Source organism: Helicoverpa zea, chromosome 18 (genome assembly GCF_022581195.2).
Source record: "Helicoverpa zea isolate HzStark_Cry1AcR chromosome 18, ilHelZeax1.1, whole genome shotgun sequence".
Taxonomy (NCBI): domain Eukaryota; kingdom Metazoa; phylum Arthropoda; class Insecta; order Lepidoptera; family Noctuidae; genus Helicoverpa; species Helicoverpa zea.
Window position 1 is genome coordinate 3,918,751 of NC_061469.1, and position 16,819 is coordinate 3,935,569.

At 36.0% G+C, this 16,819-nt stretch overlaps 2 protein-coding genes and 1 non-coding gene across 3 annotated transcripts in view; all 3 read left to right on the forward strand.

Moving 5' to 3' along the window:
• Positions 1-16,819, forward strand: part of LOC124638890 (neuropeptide CCHamide-2 receptor-like) — a 112,701-nt gene that overhangs the window by 55,557 nt on the left and 40,325 nt on the right. The window lies entirely within an intron of this gene.
• Positions 1,426-1,618, forward strand: LOC124639237. Its single transcript, XR_006985451.1, has one exon. It is a non-coding gene; the product is annotated as a U2 spliceosomal RNA (small nuclear RNA).
• LOC124638891 lies at positions 7,319-9,545 on the forward strand. Its single transcript, XM_047176032.1, has 2 exons — positions 7,319-7,459; positions 7,723-9,545. The coding sequence occupies exons 1-2, from the start codon at positions 7,360-7,362 to the stop codon at positions 8,772-8,774; spliced, it is 1,152 nt and encodes a 383-aa protein (XP_047031988.1). The 5' UTR covers positions 7,319-7,359; the 3' UTR covers positions 8,775-9,545.

Consider the following 16,819-nt stretch of genomic DNA (forward strand, 5'->3'; position numbering starts at 1 on the left):
AGTACGGAAGAAGAAAACATGAAAATACTTATAAGGGCAGAATGATGATAATAATACTATTAGATATTTTTTTTAATTGTTCATTGTCTTCCTGCTCTTATCCCAATTTCTTGTTTAGGGTCCGATAGACAGAGAAATGAGGATTACATTGAGAAGATACTTGTCCTCATTCTCACAAATAAAAATCTTTAAATGAAATTATGTAACATTATAGGTAGGTACTGAAATCTCTATCGCTCGATAGCTAGATTTAAAGAACCTAGATAGTTACTACGAAAAGCCATCCACCATTTTATTCATTAAAATGAATAAATGGCTATCTTCAAAGTTCAAACACGGGTTTTAATTTTCTTCCCCAGATTGGCGTGCAGATTTTAATTTAATTGTTCCTGTTTTATTACAACTTGGAAATCTTTAAGAAATGTAGAAAAGCGATTGTTTGAAGAGATGGTCGTAGACTAAAGTATTACCCTTAATGGAATTCCTTGAGACTTAACTAGGTAAGTGTTTTACAAGTATTTTTCTTGAACTAATATAGTTATTTATTACGCAAGCATCTAATGCTTGATTATATTAATTTTAATTTTGCAGTTGCACTTTAAATATTATGAGGGAAACCTACTGTTTAAATTTTTGGCTGGTCCGTTATATTATGGTCGACAATGAGGGCAATAAATATACCGATTAATTTCATGAGTTACATAATATTCATATAGTAGTCATTTCAAAATTATAGTTTGTGTCCTGGTTCGTAGACAATATTCTTTCCTAAAAAAACGTGTTCTAGTTAAGTTATTCGCATTTAAGTCACATTTTATTCATTTTTGTGGTATTGGCTTTTTGCCGTAAGTTACCCTACGGATTATAATACAATGTTTCTTAGAAATTGTTCCAATTCTGTGAGCCCCTCAATTTAGTATACAATGGAGACTAGCGGCCACACCGCTACCGGTGTCACATAGATGTCATGTTTGGCGAGGTATTATTTTTATTCCTCTTTGGTTTTTTGTTGACAAATAAAGTTATGTGCCACTGATTTACCTTAATTATCTGGATTTTTTAATAGTTCTTGTAGGAAAATATAGGCGGACTTTTTGCTTCCCAACTGCCAAGATAATTTAGTATGTAGGTTTGTGCGCTATTATCTCACGTTTTGAACGGATTTTGATTCGGTTAGCAGTCAGAATAATATTTTTCAGACTTAGGAGGTTTTGGGTACGATAGATATTGAAGACGATTTTTTTTTGCAAAAACGTTTGAAACTTGGAGATTTTTGTTATTGTTGATTTTTGGTATTCTTCTTTATTGTTTGTGTATTATTCCGTAACACGATAGATGGCGCTGTACGCTGACGTCACATTTCTGAATCGCGGTGTTAAGATTCTCCGCGATTGAATGACTACCCCGGGGTGCCAGCATTACGGTATCGCTTCTCGGCCTTTTGGCTAAGATCAAAGTGTAGTATCTGTTCTTTTCAGCTTAATATCTGAAAGTTCCCTCACTGAGGGACCAGTATATTAAACTGATTTTTGTAAACTGACGTGATGTTCGGGGCTCGCTCCACTCCCGTCACGGGTCGGCCCGGCATTGCAGTGCCGCCGGTAACGGCCCATATAATTATTTGAAAAGTGTTTTATGCAAACGACAGTGCAAAGTGGTTTCGGCTTAAACAAACAACTTATGTATGTGTATTGCCATAGATAAAATGTTCTGAAAATGCTAATGAATACTACTAAAGTATTAATTAACTAGCCGTGTTCCCGCGGTTTTACCCGCGTTCAGTGGTAACTACTGCCCGTACCGGGATAAAATATAGCCTATGTTACTCGTGGACAATGTAGCTCTCGAATGGTGAAAGAATTAAAAAAAACGGTCCAGTAGTTTTTGAGCCTATTCCTTACAACCAAACAAACAAACACACAAAATTTTCCTCTTTATAATATTAGTATAGATAACTTATAGAGTTTCGAATAGACAGATACTTTCATGCTGAATGGAATATTTATTTACAACTAGCTTCTGCCAGCGGTTTCACCTGCATTCCGTGGGAACTACTTCCCGTACCGGGATAAAAAGTAGCGATAATAGGCTATCTAACACTGAAAGAAATTTTCAAATCGGACCAGTAGTTCCTGAGATTAGCGCGTTCAAACAAACAAACAAACAAACTCTTCAGCTTTATAATATTAGTATAGATTAATTTTAAGTGTGATAAAGCGTATACGAAAAATATTACGTAAAACTCATTCCTACAGTTATACCTCTGTAAATAAACGTTGTACCCAAAAATATGTACTTCAGCACTGTCTATTATTTTTGACACACAAAAGAGAGTTTCTGAAAGGCCCTTTGTCTTATTATTCAAATATTCATTCAGGCGACCTATTTGCAAGTGTATTTAGGCTTTATTATAGTAATTCTAATTTTATACTGTTGTGTAAAGGGATGATTAATTATTCTTTAGGTATTTAAACTATTTTGTGTTATTTATGTTGGTTATTTTTTGTCAAAAATTATTCTGAAGCTTAAAACACCAAAGATAAATATAAATATTTTAGACAGTTTCAACAAAATACTTAGATAAGTTAATGAGCTAGTTAGGTACAAAATATCCCTCAAAATTTTTGCTCTATATTTCGTTAACAACACAATTTAGGTTATTTAAATCCCTGCCTTATCAAACGTAGTACAAAAACTAAAATGGTACAAAGCAAGAATTTATCGTGACAAATGGACAAAAGGTATCATCTGTATCGTTAAAAGATATCGTTGTGTCAGACAATAGTCCTGACTCGAGTGCAAAACGCTGTGAATGAATATCACTAGAACTATATTATCGTTCTCACCTTTACAATAGTAGAAGACATGGAGAACAAAATGACTAGCGGAGGTGCTAATGTCAGCAACCCCAGCGGGGCCCAGTAGGGCCAAGGCCTGCCGGGGCTGCGGGTTATTCGAAAGAGATACCGCGGCCCTGGTACATAAAAGGCCCACGACGGAACACGACGGTTTTTAGTCCGTAAGAGTCTGACACTCCCTCATCGCTGCTAACCCACAGCAAGAGGCACCATTTGATGATTTTTGACATCTTTAAAAAAAAAGGTGCCATAACGGACAATCTCCTAAGAAAGTAACGCGCCAAAATACGGTTGTGCGGCGGACGAGGAACGATACTGTCTTTACCCTTATGCGCCTTCTTTGGACCAACCTTTTGGCAGCCTTTTCTAGTTGGCAGAAATGAAATTAATGCTTTCGTAACTGATCATACTCACCGTACGTATTTGACCTAGAAGAAAGCGCCTGACCTACCTACATTATGATATCTCCGGTCTTTTCTTACTCCGTGAGCGAGGCGTTTGTAGAATATTATTCTAGTCACGATCTCACCTTTGTACAGTCAGATCTATTTGTTCTTAGCTCTATAAATGAAGCGGGTAACAAATGGGAAAGGGGAGTGTATCTTTTTTATATAAAGACTAACGTTTATTGAGTCTAGATATTGTCAGTCTACTGTACTACTTTGTCTACGTAAAATAGTTAGGCTGTGTCTACTATAGGCAAACTGTTAGCAGCCGACTGAGTGAGCCGCTAAGTGGCGAACTGATATTTGAGTTATCTGCAATCTCACATTAATTTTCTTGATAGTTTTGCTGTGAGTCGGCCATTGAGACAGTCGGCGCACGTAGCGGTACAAACTGCGCAAAGTGAACCTAAACTACCAAACTATGGACACTTTATTTCAATTACATGGAAGGACTTACTACGCCAATACGCCGCAAACTTAGTCGGCTACTAAAGGTTTGCCCATTGTGGACACAGCCATAGGCTGATGATACCTGTCTCTCGTGGGTTTACCTACGTACGGCATTGGTACATTATTAAAAAGCTGACTTTGAAACGTCTACTATACCTAGAAAACTTTTTGAACGATTATTATGAATTTTAATATATCTTCACATTGTACTTCTACGAACTAAAATTCGTGATTAAACTCAAGATTAAAGCATTGTTACTGCAGTTGACAAAATTAATAGAAAGCCACCAATCGTTTGCGATTTAAAATGAATTTATTATAATTATTTTCATAATATTCTCTTAAATAATGCCTTTGCCAATTTCACTTGAATTTGCTTTATTAATTAAGATTTATATAACATTTACCTTTCACCAAAATTATGAAAAGCGCATATTTTGTGCAAGTTTTTTTACTAATTTAATTGTGTTTTATAATAAGGTGTAAAAAGCTCTTTGTAAAATTTTCCTTTGGTCACATTTTCTTCGATATTCACAAGTATCAAGCACCCTACATAGATATTATCTAAGTACACTTAACAATATGCATGCTGCAATGCATAGCTTATCGGATCAGTTCCGATCTATGCGGGTATTATTGACCTATAAGCTGCTACTTGAAACTTAACGAGCCTAGTTGTGTAATTGAAATGTCAATTAGGTACAATAATTACCTCTACGGAACTAGTACGCATCTCGACCAAACTGTCCTTTAGCCAGATGACAGTTATACCAACCATATCTATCTCTATGCCAAATATCATCTTAGTCAGTTCAGTCTTATTTGTACTAGGAGAAGATTTATTTATACGAATTCTGCGGTTTGACCAGCATCATTTTGCCCTAAGGTAACCCAATTTTATTTTAGTTAATGCAGTATGTCTTTGTCTTCGTGTGTGCAGTATATTTCTCATGTCAAACGATGTTCTCAACATAACACAATATTTACATAAAGTCATATCACAACATAAAACACAACATTTAAATTATATTACTTATTTATTTTAATATATCAATTCATAATCAGCATCACCGATAGACGTCATCGCGGTAGCACCGGCTGTCGCTGAAAACCAGCGCTGGGACTCTGTCTCGTTTCGGGTCGCAGCATTATGCTGAGCGAGGGCCGTATTGCGCGCTTTAAGACGCATATTTTCCCCTTCTATCATTATTTCTGTGTAATGTGCCTAATTTTAAGTGTGTGCGTCTATTGTTGCGCAATAAAAATTATTTTCTTTCTTTCTTACTTTCTTTCTTTGTTCTTTTCAGCCATGTCCTCTTAAAATTACCAGCACCTTCGAAACGTTAGTAAAACGTACGGCAAGCTGAAAGAAAATAAAAGGTAAAGAAAAAAGATAAATTAACTAATCAATTTACGATTCATTGAGTGCCAATTACAGACTCTCACTTAATACCCTTAAGATTAAGGTCCCTACTCCTTAGAGAAGAATTAGCTGTCCGGTTCTGTCGTGTTGGCGTTCTTAAGTTTTTTGCTGTGTTCGGGTAAGGGATTCGAATGAAAAATTGCGGTCAAATAAATTAATTACCGGCTTTTTTTCTAACCTGAAGAAGCTAGAATAAAATCTATGAAAGTAAGTCGTGAAATAATTACAGTTTTCATAGGCTTTTAATTAGATGCGGTTGTTTTTACAATTAAGTACCTATTCAGATATATAGATTTTTGACGTCGTAAAAAAGTATAGGTATATATAGGTAATAGATATGTATATTCTTTATTATGTACACCAATTAAATTTAAAAAACAAACTAAACTAAATATTTAAAAGTTTAGGTGCCGCAATGGGCGATCTTATCGCTCTTATTACATGTATTTCTATTCTAAAACGCGTAGAGTTCGGTTATATCGCGTTTCCAAGAGAAGTCTTCAAAAGTCCGGGACAAAAACTATCCTAGGTTCTTTCTCAATGTTAACTCTATCTCTGTACCAAATTTTAATAAAATCAGTTCAGTGGTTTAGCCTGAAAGCGTAACAGACAGACAGAGTTACTTTCGCATTTATAATATTAGTAGGGATAAAATATATATGCCTTTACCATTATTTCGTGTTAAACCCGCTTTTGTTTGCTGCAAAATGCGGAATATAGGAAAACAAATGAAATACGTCAATCGTCTGACTAATAAGGTTGACTGGTGACAGTAATTTGTCTGTCACTGTCGTACTCAATGTTTTTTAAATAAAGCTTCTGACATACGAAGCGAGTATTTACTGCCAAGATGCCAATTTAGACTTACCTCATTTGATATGCCAGAATATTTGTTTGATAGGATTTATTTTCATCCTAAAAAGTAGATGTGATTTTTGAAAGAAGGTTATTATCTTATGTTATTAGATACTTCTGAGTTTTTTTTATGGAGCATCCAATTTATGCATTCTTTATTTGACAATATTCTCTACGTGATCGAATCCGAAATGAGGAGATCCGTAGACGAACATAAGTCACCGATATAGCCCACCGAATTGTAAATAATAGACACAGTGGCGTTTTCTATAGACTAAATATTTATTTTTCATAGAGTTACTGCTAAGACAAGTTATTGCTTATGGCACCGAACAGATTAATTAGCACACATGGACACATGGACAGATTAGCAAGTTGAAGTGGCAATGGGCAAGCCATATTGCATATGTGGAGATCAAAGGGGTAGGCCTATGTTCAGCAGAAGAAAATTATAAGCAGAAAATTATCTACAAACATATTCATACGTTTTAAACTTCTTAATTTTATACCTACCTTCAAAACTCAATGGTGGAAGTTTCTTCAAAGAAAATGTTTGTTCATATTTCAAAATTAAAATTTTCAACAATATAGTTTTAATCGTAAAGTACCTACAAGATGTTTTGATTAAAAAAATTGCTCGTTGTACTTACAAAGGAAGACAAACTTTAACAGATTGTTGAAAACTTTGAAATTAATTACAACTACACGTAATTTCACCGTCGGAGCAGAACCTATACAAAATATCTTTGGATTTTGAATTTACTTGCTTGAAAATATGTAGTCGTGTCTATCTTTTTGCAAAGATCTAGGGCTGAAACAAGAACACTAATGCCCGTTTTCACCAACAATCTCTTAACGTTTCCCTAACTAAGTGTCACTTAGAATAAGGGCTCCCCCAATACTTAAAGGTCATAAGGGACACTTAAACTTTGGTGAAAACGAAATTCGTATTACGTGTTCTCTAAATGCTCTTAGGGGATCCCTAAATTTAAGTATTTGTTGGTGAAAATGGGCATGAGTATTTCTTGATCTTCTGGTATAACCGCACCCTTAACGTATGGCACGATTCATAAGCCTAGTTAAATAAACAAGTACCTATTAAAACAATTTACAATATAAATACTAAAATAGACGATGCTACTATCACACTCACTAATACAACCACATGACTGCACAATTTTCGACTTTGAACCTTACAGGTCAAAGTTCAAAATCCTTTGTTTTCAACATGGCTATTATTGTCATGAATTATTTTCCTTAACTTATTCCTCTATTGACTGGTTTAGTTTGTAATTAATATGTTGTGATTGACACGTAGTGTAACAAAATGGGGTGTTACTGTGTTTTTGTGATTATATTTTGTGTTTTTATTTTAAGTGCTGATTGTAAAAATCTTTTTGGACCTAGAGGAGATGGACCTTCTGACAGTAAGTCTTACTCACTTAATTTTTTGTAAAAGATTGTTTAGACTCCAACCTTTTAAATGAATTTCTATTAATAGACGTTGATCCTCATCAATATGAATCTTCTCAATTTCAAATCTAATTTTAGACAACTAATTGGAAAAATATACTATAATATTATAAGTTCGAGTTATTTCAAAATTATCTATTATTTTTATAGCAAAATGAATACAAAGTATGTTTTTCTTGACACACCTAAAATTACTTTCCTTCATCACTCATTGCAGATTTTAGTCGTCACGAGAAACCTACTATTAAAGAGAAACCTCGGCGAAATGTCGTCACAATACCAACTTATGGAATATACTTGATCGGATTCACAATGCTCATAATGCTTCTAGCTATAATTGGATTATCAGTGGCATTGTACTTACTCCGCAATAACAAACAATTATTTGGACCAAATGTCAACAGCAAACAGTACGTAAGACAAGAGTCTACAGGAGTTGTACCACTATACAATAGCAATTATGATGAAAATAACAAAAACAATGGGAGCACACTAACTGTCAACAGTGGTGTCATAGAAATAAGTGAGTCTAGAATAAGTGAACCAGACACTCCCGTACGTATAGAAGAGGCCAAAATAACGTTCACGAAGAAGCCTATTAATCCTATAGTCCCGGTAATGCCTCGTGGACAAATGGACGCAATTTGTAAAGAAGTTTTGAAACGAGTGCAGAAAACTGATTCCGCTAGTTTCAGGGATTTGAACGAACTTTTGAATATAAAGAATGAAGAAAAGTCTGAGGACAAATGTGATGTAGTGGAGGAATCTCCAAAAGAACTCAAAGAAGAAGAGAATATTGAATCAAAAATTAAAGCATTCGATAAAATCGAAGTTCAAAAATCCAAACTAGAAATGGAGGTCGCAACAAAACCAGAACCCGAAAAAGAGTCTAAAATTGAAATTGAAAAAGATGTTAAGGAGGAGAAAGAAAGTAAACCAACCAATGAAATTGAAAATAAATTGCAACTCGAAGAAAAAAATGAAGGGCCAATTGAAATAACTAAAGTAGAAATTGATAAATCAGCAGAAGTCAGCGACTCGGAGACTGAATATGACACAGTTCCTAGTCCTATTCCGTACAGACATTCTGGTCCTGATGTTGAAATCGATGATGGTTTCCAATTATATGATCTTCCACCTAGAAGGAGTCATGAGGGAGTTCTTAAAAATCTAATTCAAATGGACCAAGATAGTCAGTATCTTTTAGCAATTTCAACTGAAGGATTAGATGCCTGTTATGTCAACGCCAAAACACCAAAATTAAATTAGTGAGATTGTTATTACTACTAGGAAGGACACATTATACTCTCTTAGTATTTATCAATACTAATATATAACGGCTCTGCAAATAATTTATTAGTCAAGATAAAAATTGGACCCTAAATGTGATGTTGATTCAAAAAAATCTTTGGAATGTTAGTTCTGCAAATATCAACTAAAAGTATTTTTTCAAAAAGGCCTATAAAGGCTTTTCACATACATACTTTGATATATTTCATAAAAAAATATATTATACGTCTTTAATATAGGTTTTCATGAATTTTGTTAAAGTGCAGACAGTGGCAATAGTGTCCGGGAATTCCGTATAGTATATTTTGGTTTAATGACTTTATTATTGTGGTTTTCATTATGAACCGGCTTAAATAGCTCATTATGACAACTTTTTATTCACGTATTATCTGTAAATATTAGAATTATTTAGATTAAGAACTAATGGTATATTTTATGGTGCGCTTTTAATACAGATGTAAATAAATTATTTTTAAATGATAGGTAAATTAATACTAATTCACTTAAACTAAGATTTATAAGCTGGAAAAAGATATTACATAACTATGTAGTCTCATGTTTACCTACAATATTTTTTAAATAAATGATTGTAAAGTGACAAGTAAGTACAAAATATTTATTGAAAACTAGAAAGATATTAGTACGACTAATCCTTTTATAAATATATCCATCATGTAATTGTAATATAATAGGTATGTTGTATGTAAATCAGGATAAATACAATTTAAATAATAAATTGTCCGTATGACAGTGTGTTCATTTTCCTCGTTACAGCCATTTTAATACTATCTTTAGCTATAGAAACTATTTAAATTGTTGTTTTTTTTAAACTAAATAACGTTTTCTCGTACCTACTTACACAAATACATATATAACATTGTGTATTTAGGTTTTGTCGTTGTTTAAATCCTCGATTTTCTCTCACCCATTCAGATAATCATTCCTTCAAAAGACATTACGCCAGCCAAAAATATATTTCTCTTATCTCAAGCTCACTATTAACACTAGCATTGTATATTTTCATAAGAAACATGAATACATAAATCAAGAGAATTACGTGTATAATGTTTCAGACCGCGCTGTGTACTTACTCATAAGCCTACGAGCACAGTGCAGACAAAATAGTCGGCCTACTATTGATAATAGGCAGTTGGATTTTGTTTTTTAGAAAATCGTAAATTCAATCTAAGTTTTTAGTCTATCTGATACCGGACAAACATCTGATCGTTACTACGTGCATACTTCCATTCATCTTCGTACTGACAAGTACCTATGAGCCTTTTTTTTCGTCAAAAATCATCAAATGACCCCCTCCCGCTGTGGGTTAGCAGCGGTGAGGGGAGTGTCAGACTCTTACTGACCAAAAACCGTCGTGTTCCGTCGTAGGTCTTTTGTGTACCAGGGCCGCTCTTTCGAACAATCCCGCAGCCCCGGCAGGCCTTGATCCTGCTGGGCCCCGCTGGATATGTATGAGCCCAAACCAACTATCGGTAGACTTAAAGTTTGTAGTGTGCGCGTAATCTTAGAATATTCTAGAAACATTTTCTTTACACAGTTACATATTTTCTTGAACACACGACTATCTTTACGACATTTGACATTTTCACTTGGCAACCATTTCAAAGCTTGGGGTATCAAAATATTTCATTTAATTCTGCTTACACATAAGTGTTATTGCGTGGTAAACATTTTAAATTTTCACTGAGATGTTATTATTATGAAATATTTTTCTTGAAAAGATATAATTCAGAACGTTTATGTTGTTGTACTGGCTTGAAAACCAAGCAACGATTAAAAAAAGTTTTATTAGTGGCATAAAAATTCAACTTAATATTAAAATGAAAATCAAAATCGTCTTTCATTCCATAGTCAAAGACCAGTCAAACAATTTATTATATGTTATACCTCAAAAGTTCCAAAATATGCCGATTATAAGCGAAAAAAATAATCATAGAAACAAATAGAGATACCTAACTTTACATTTCAGAAGTGTTTGAAATATTTTATCCATACATCTCATCATTCTGAATTCTGTCAGACAATAATCTGAGGGCACGGCAGTGCCCCAGCCAAGACTCGAGCAAAGCTGGCACGGCCGTACCATCTTTTCTCGAAGCGTTTCGCGGCTATTTAAGCTACATATAAAGAGAAAATTATAAAAACCTTAAAACTTAATAAAAAAATAGGAAACAAATTTATATTTGCGGTTTTTCAAGAACATTGTGTATGAATTTTGACTGCATTGATAACTTTGTTATTTATTTATGTACAAAATGTTACTATTTGTTTTATTGTTACGTAGTGTGGTGTATTGTTATTATGTATTAAATATACATACATATGAATAAAAAAGCTAGGTTAAAATGAAATGAATAATGATAAAATCTCTCGTATTAATGCAGTGCGATAAATACTGCATGCTCGCTCGATAGATGGCGTTGTCCTGGTCTAAATCGCGCTATGGTTTCGTTACATAGCTTGGTATAAGTAGTACTTAAAAAAATAAAAAAAAAATCCGACAATTAAGGTCCGGTTAAGCAGTACACGGCCTCCTAGGCTGAACTGCGAGATGCCATAACAAAAAAAAAATCAAATAATTTCATGTGATAGCGTCATCTACCTCTGAAATAAATCTCTTTTATTCTAAAAGATATTCGATTCAAAAATTCGATAATTTCGAAATTTTTTAGTTTAAAAAAAATGTTGTTTACCTACGTGCTACTTTAGGTGTACATATTTAGTTTGTTATATATTTAGTTAGTTGCATGTAAGTTAATTTAATTTGTTATATACTTAGAGAAGAAAGAGACCTACAAAAAATAAATTAGATCCCACCAAAAACATTAAATGTAAAAAAAAGCCAATCCTCTACGCAATTCCTCCACCGTAAAAAGTTTTGAGATCGCATAGAAGCCAAGTCCTGTTCTACTTTATTTGTAATAATAAATCAATATTTTGTGACTATATCAATAGTTTTGCTCACATTACAATAATATTGTCTTGGCCATGAGCACAAGTTAAAAGTCGCTCCTTAAAATAATGTGTAAATTCGATTTAATTGATAATATATGGACATGATTTTACGATTGGACTGATTATGGACTGATTGGAATTTGAGATCACCATGGACTAAACATGCGCCATAGTACATGTGCAGTTCATTGATGTTGGATGATACTGACTGTCGGTCATTTAGTAACAATTGAATAAACTAAAAGTATTTAATTCTGTGATATTAAACTTCATGTTTGACTTTCACCTCTCCAAGATATGCTGTACTATATTTGTAGTTTATTGTGCTCATGGCCAAGTCAATATTATTGTAATGTGAACAAAACTATTGATATAGTCACAAAATATTGATTTATTATTACAAATAAAGTAGAACAGGACTTGGCTTCTATGCGATCTCAAAACTTTTTACGGTGGAGGAATTGCGTAGAGGATTGGCTTTTTTTTACATTTAATGTTTTTGGTGGGATTGAATATTCACCAACATCAAATTGCAACGTCCCACTAAACCCTTATTTATGTGAAGTCTCAGGACATTAATTCTATGTAAGTAGATTATAAGATCAGTCTGAATGTATTTTGATGAAATATTGCTCTGATGTAGCTTAAACAACAGAATAACATATAGGTTATTTTCCGTACCCAAAGGGTAAAACGGGACCCTATTGTTTTCGCTCCTCTGACCGTCCATCCGTCCGTCTGACACCAGGCTGTATCTCATGTACCGTGATAGTTAGAGAGCTGAAATTTTCACAGATGATGTATTTTTGTTGCCGCTATAACAACAAATACTAAAAACTAGAATAAAATAATTATCTTGGGGGGCTCCCATACAACAAACTTGATTTTTTTGTCCGTTTTATAAATAATGGTACGGAACTCTTAGTGCGTGAGTCCAACTCGCACTTGACCGGTTTTCAAAGCCGAGAAGTAGTTCCGTAGCCAGTGAAATCACGAGGAACAGCTAGTAATGTATAGTTATCATAATAAATTGTGAAAACGTGCAGAAACTCTTAATTACTTGTAATAAAGTAGTTGCAGAAAATCTCAAAGATGATCAACAGTATACACTTATTTGTTTTTATTCGAACGCTTGGGCAGTTTTAATTAAAAATGATATAGTGCATTGCTGGCTTCTCAGCTTTTTTTGCCCGCTTTATTACCCTAGTTTCTAAGAATTTTCTGGTTTAATCTTATGGAATTTTGCTCTTCATATTTATGTTTAACTTGCGTCTTGGCCCAGTTCTGCACTTAAGTATGTCGTTAAGGTTTTTACATCTTTCGTACAGTTAAAAGTTATGTTTTGAAATGCCAATTTTGTTCAAAGTAGTTGTTTCCCCGCGGTTTCACCCGCGTCCCGTGGGAACAACTGCCATTACCGGGATAAAATACAGTCTATGTTGCTCAGGAAGAGTGTAGCTTTTCAACAGAGCCTTGAAGCCTTTAGGGTACAAACACAGTTCTATAGATCCAAATATAAGTCAATGAATGCAAGACCTATCAAGTGCTCTCACTAAAAACACCTTCATCACTAATGTTCTATCCGACTGACATTCCTAATGCATTTCGAATGAATCCAATTACGAGAAATCTGTTACCTGAATCTACGTTAAATTCTATTTTACTGAATTCCGAGTTACATTTTAATTCTAACGTAGCCGTTAAAATGTGGTTTAGACCCTGAATACCCCATCGTTAAAATGTAGTTATTTAAACCGTTTTTTTTAGGGTTCCGTACCCAAAGGGTAAAACGGGACCTTATTGTTTTCGCTCCTCTGTCCGTTCGTCCGTCCGTCCGTCCGTCACCCGTCTGCATCTCATGAACCGTAATAGTGAGAGAGTTGAAATTTTCACAGAAGATTATTATTATTATTAAATGTATGTCTCTTCCAGACCTCGGGACTATAGAGTCCCGGATTTTTGGGAGGCGAACGTGGGGCCGAAGCCAACACGCTGAAGCCCTTTTGAGACAACTTTAATGAAATGGTGACACAAAACCGACGATTATCCCTGTATACACTATAGAAATGTACCCAAGGACAATCCCCGGTTCTGTGCTAAACTATTGCTAACTATGGATGAAAACTACTTAGGCTATTGTGATGGGATGCTAATGGACTAGGAATGGGGAAACTACGGGAACTATGGCACCTGCCGATGACAATGTATTAAATACATGTTAAAATGGCAGGTGGAGACTCGCCAACTCACTTACTGGGCCCCCGGGAATCAGTCACTGAAAAGCAACAAGAGGGCAACAGGGACATGAGCGGCTGAGAAGGGTGAGGATACCTCGGCGGACTTTAAACGCAGATCACGCGCTCCCTGTGGGTCCAGCATCACCGGCCCACTCGCCACTTACCACGAGGCACCTACCCTCCGAGCAGGACTAACCTTGCTCTAGCGACTCCACTCTGACCGGCCGATGAAGGCAAGCCAAGAGGCGGGAGACCTATCCCCCGTCATGCTTCACTCCGGCAGGCCGGAGATGGGGGACAGTATACTCTCCCTGGAGCACTCGGATATATAGCCCCGCGGGGTCGCTACTCCCCGTCATCCGCCTCAGATTATTATTATTCTTTATTGTACACAAAAACATTTAAAAGACACACACAACACAGAGAAGACATGTACAAAGGCGAGCTTAACCCAGAACTGGGTTCTCTAACAGCAAACCTTAGAGCGATAGAGAGATGCGATAGGGAAGAGAAAATATTAAGTGCACAACATTAAACAAAACAAAGATGAAACTACATAACATAAAATATATACCTATAAATAAAACATAAAATATAATAAATAAATAAATACATACATAACATACAAATAAGGTCATGTTGACAGGAAATGTTCTTTAATTCGTCTCTTGAAGACATCTAACGATGTGCTGTCACGTATACTGTGAGGCAGAGCGTTCCAAAGCCTCACAGCGCGAACAGTGAAGGATCCATCATAACGGCTCGAAGTATGAGGAGGGATACGGAGTAAAAGAGATGAAGAGGAGCGACAGGGTTTGCCTCTAGGAACAAGGAACTCAAAGCGTTCCCTAAGATAATTTGGAGCGTTGGGATTGTGAAGAAGAGAGAAGAGAAAAGACAGAATATGAGCATCTCGACGCTGCCGAATTGGCAGCCACTTCAGCTGGCTCCGGAATTCAGACACATGGTCGTATTTCCGGAGGCCAAAAATGAAGCGGATGCACAGATTCTGCAGACGCTCGAGTTTGTTAAGAAGTTCCTCAGTCGCATCAAGGAAAGAGACATCAGCATAATCTAAAAGAGGGAGAAGAAGCGACTGAGCGAGAGTAATTTTTGTTGAAAAAGGCAGGAACTTCTGGAGACGTTTGAGTGACTGAAAAGAGCAAAAAACTCTTCTGCTTACTTCTGCAACGTGTGAACCCCAGGATAGATGACAGTCCAAAATTACCCCCAAGTTCTTGACCGTACCGTGAGTATGGGATGCCAACGCTATCATATGAGACCGGTGGTGGAGAAGACAGCTTATTGAGGAAATATCTGCCACCAATAATGAGAGCTTGTGACTTGGCAGGATTGACTAGAAGCCCGAAATCCTTAGCCCATCGACTTATGTGTCCAAGATCATCATTGATGGCATCAATCGCTCTCGGAAGCTCTTCAAGTTTAAAGTGCTGATAAAGCTGCAAGTCATCTGCATAGTGATGGTAATGTGAAACTATAGTGACTTAGTGATGGCGTTTATAAAAACGGAGAAAAGTAATGGAGAGAGAACGCCACCTTGAGGAACACCCGCAGCGAGTTCCCGCCACTCAGAGGAAACCTCATCAACGCGGACCGACTGTGAGCGACCCCGAAGATAAGAGCTGAACCACTCGACTGCAGAAGGAGATACATTTAGTGAGGATAGTATACCCAAGAGGATGTCAAAATCAACTGAGTTAAATGCACTGCTAAAATCCAGCAAAACCAAAACAGTTAAAAGCCCCTTCTCCATAGCCAGCCTGATGTCATCAGTAATTTTGATGAGAGCAGAAACTGTACTATGGCCAGGGCGAAAACCAGATTGGTATGGACTTAGCAGGCTGTTAAAGGAGAGATAACGAGAAAGTTGATTGTTGACAACACTCTCAAGGACTTTAGATAAGATGGGAAGTATGGATATAGGACGGTACTGAGAAACTGAGGATGGGTTGGGGACTTTGGGCAAAGGTAGCACATGAGCTTTCTTCCAAGCAGATGGAAAGGAGCTAGTGAAGAGGGAATAATTGACGAGATGGAGAATGACAGGAATAATGATACTAAGGATAGGAAGGAGCATCTGTAGGTGAAGACCATCATCCCCTACAGCTTTTGTGGAGATGGAAAGAATAGCACGTTTAATATCTCCCTCTGTAGCCGGGTGGAAAGAAAACGAAGTACATTTAGGCAAAGAAAGGTTTGAGAGATACTTAATAGTAGACGATTTAACGTTGTCATCCAGCGTTACTGGTGACTTCGAAAAATGGTAATTAATTGTGTTTGGATTTATTTCGGGAGCGCTATCATTAGTGACCTTCCCGATACCGAAAGACTTAAGGAATTGCCATACTTGTGCTGTGTTGAAGTTTTTAATGGAGTTGTGAATATGGCGTCTCTTTGCATCTCTGCACAGACGACTGCAACGATTTCGTAACTGCTTGTAAAAAGACCAGTTCTCCTCAGTTGGGTCCCTTCTGAATCGGCGCTTAGCCTTATCCCGCCTTGACATCTCCTGCTTTATACTATCAGATAGCCACGGGGCTGGAAGGTGCTTGACTCTGACTTTTCTCACAGGTGCATGTTTGTCGTAAAGTTCCAACATCAACTTGTTAAATACAGATACCATGGATTCCACATCAGTGCAGTCATAAACAGGAGACCAGTCAATTTTGCCCGCATCCTCCATCAAACGATCCATATCAATGTTCTTGAAACTGCGAAGGAAAAGAAATTTAGATTTACGCTTAGGAGGACGAATCTTATCAGATAGAAACAGGAGGTCATGATATGAGAAAG

What these genes read in the sequence shown, in the direction of transcription:
- LOC124638891 (XM_047176032.1), top strand. Translation starts at nt 7,360, where the DNA reads ATGGGGTGTTACTGTGTTTTTGTGATTATATTTTGTGTTTTTATTTTA. An exon ending in AGGAGATGGACCTTCTGACA is followed by an intron (nt 7,460 to 7,722) that starts GTAAGTCTTACT and finishes CACTCATTGCAG; the next exon opens with ATTTTAGTCGTCACGAGAAA.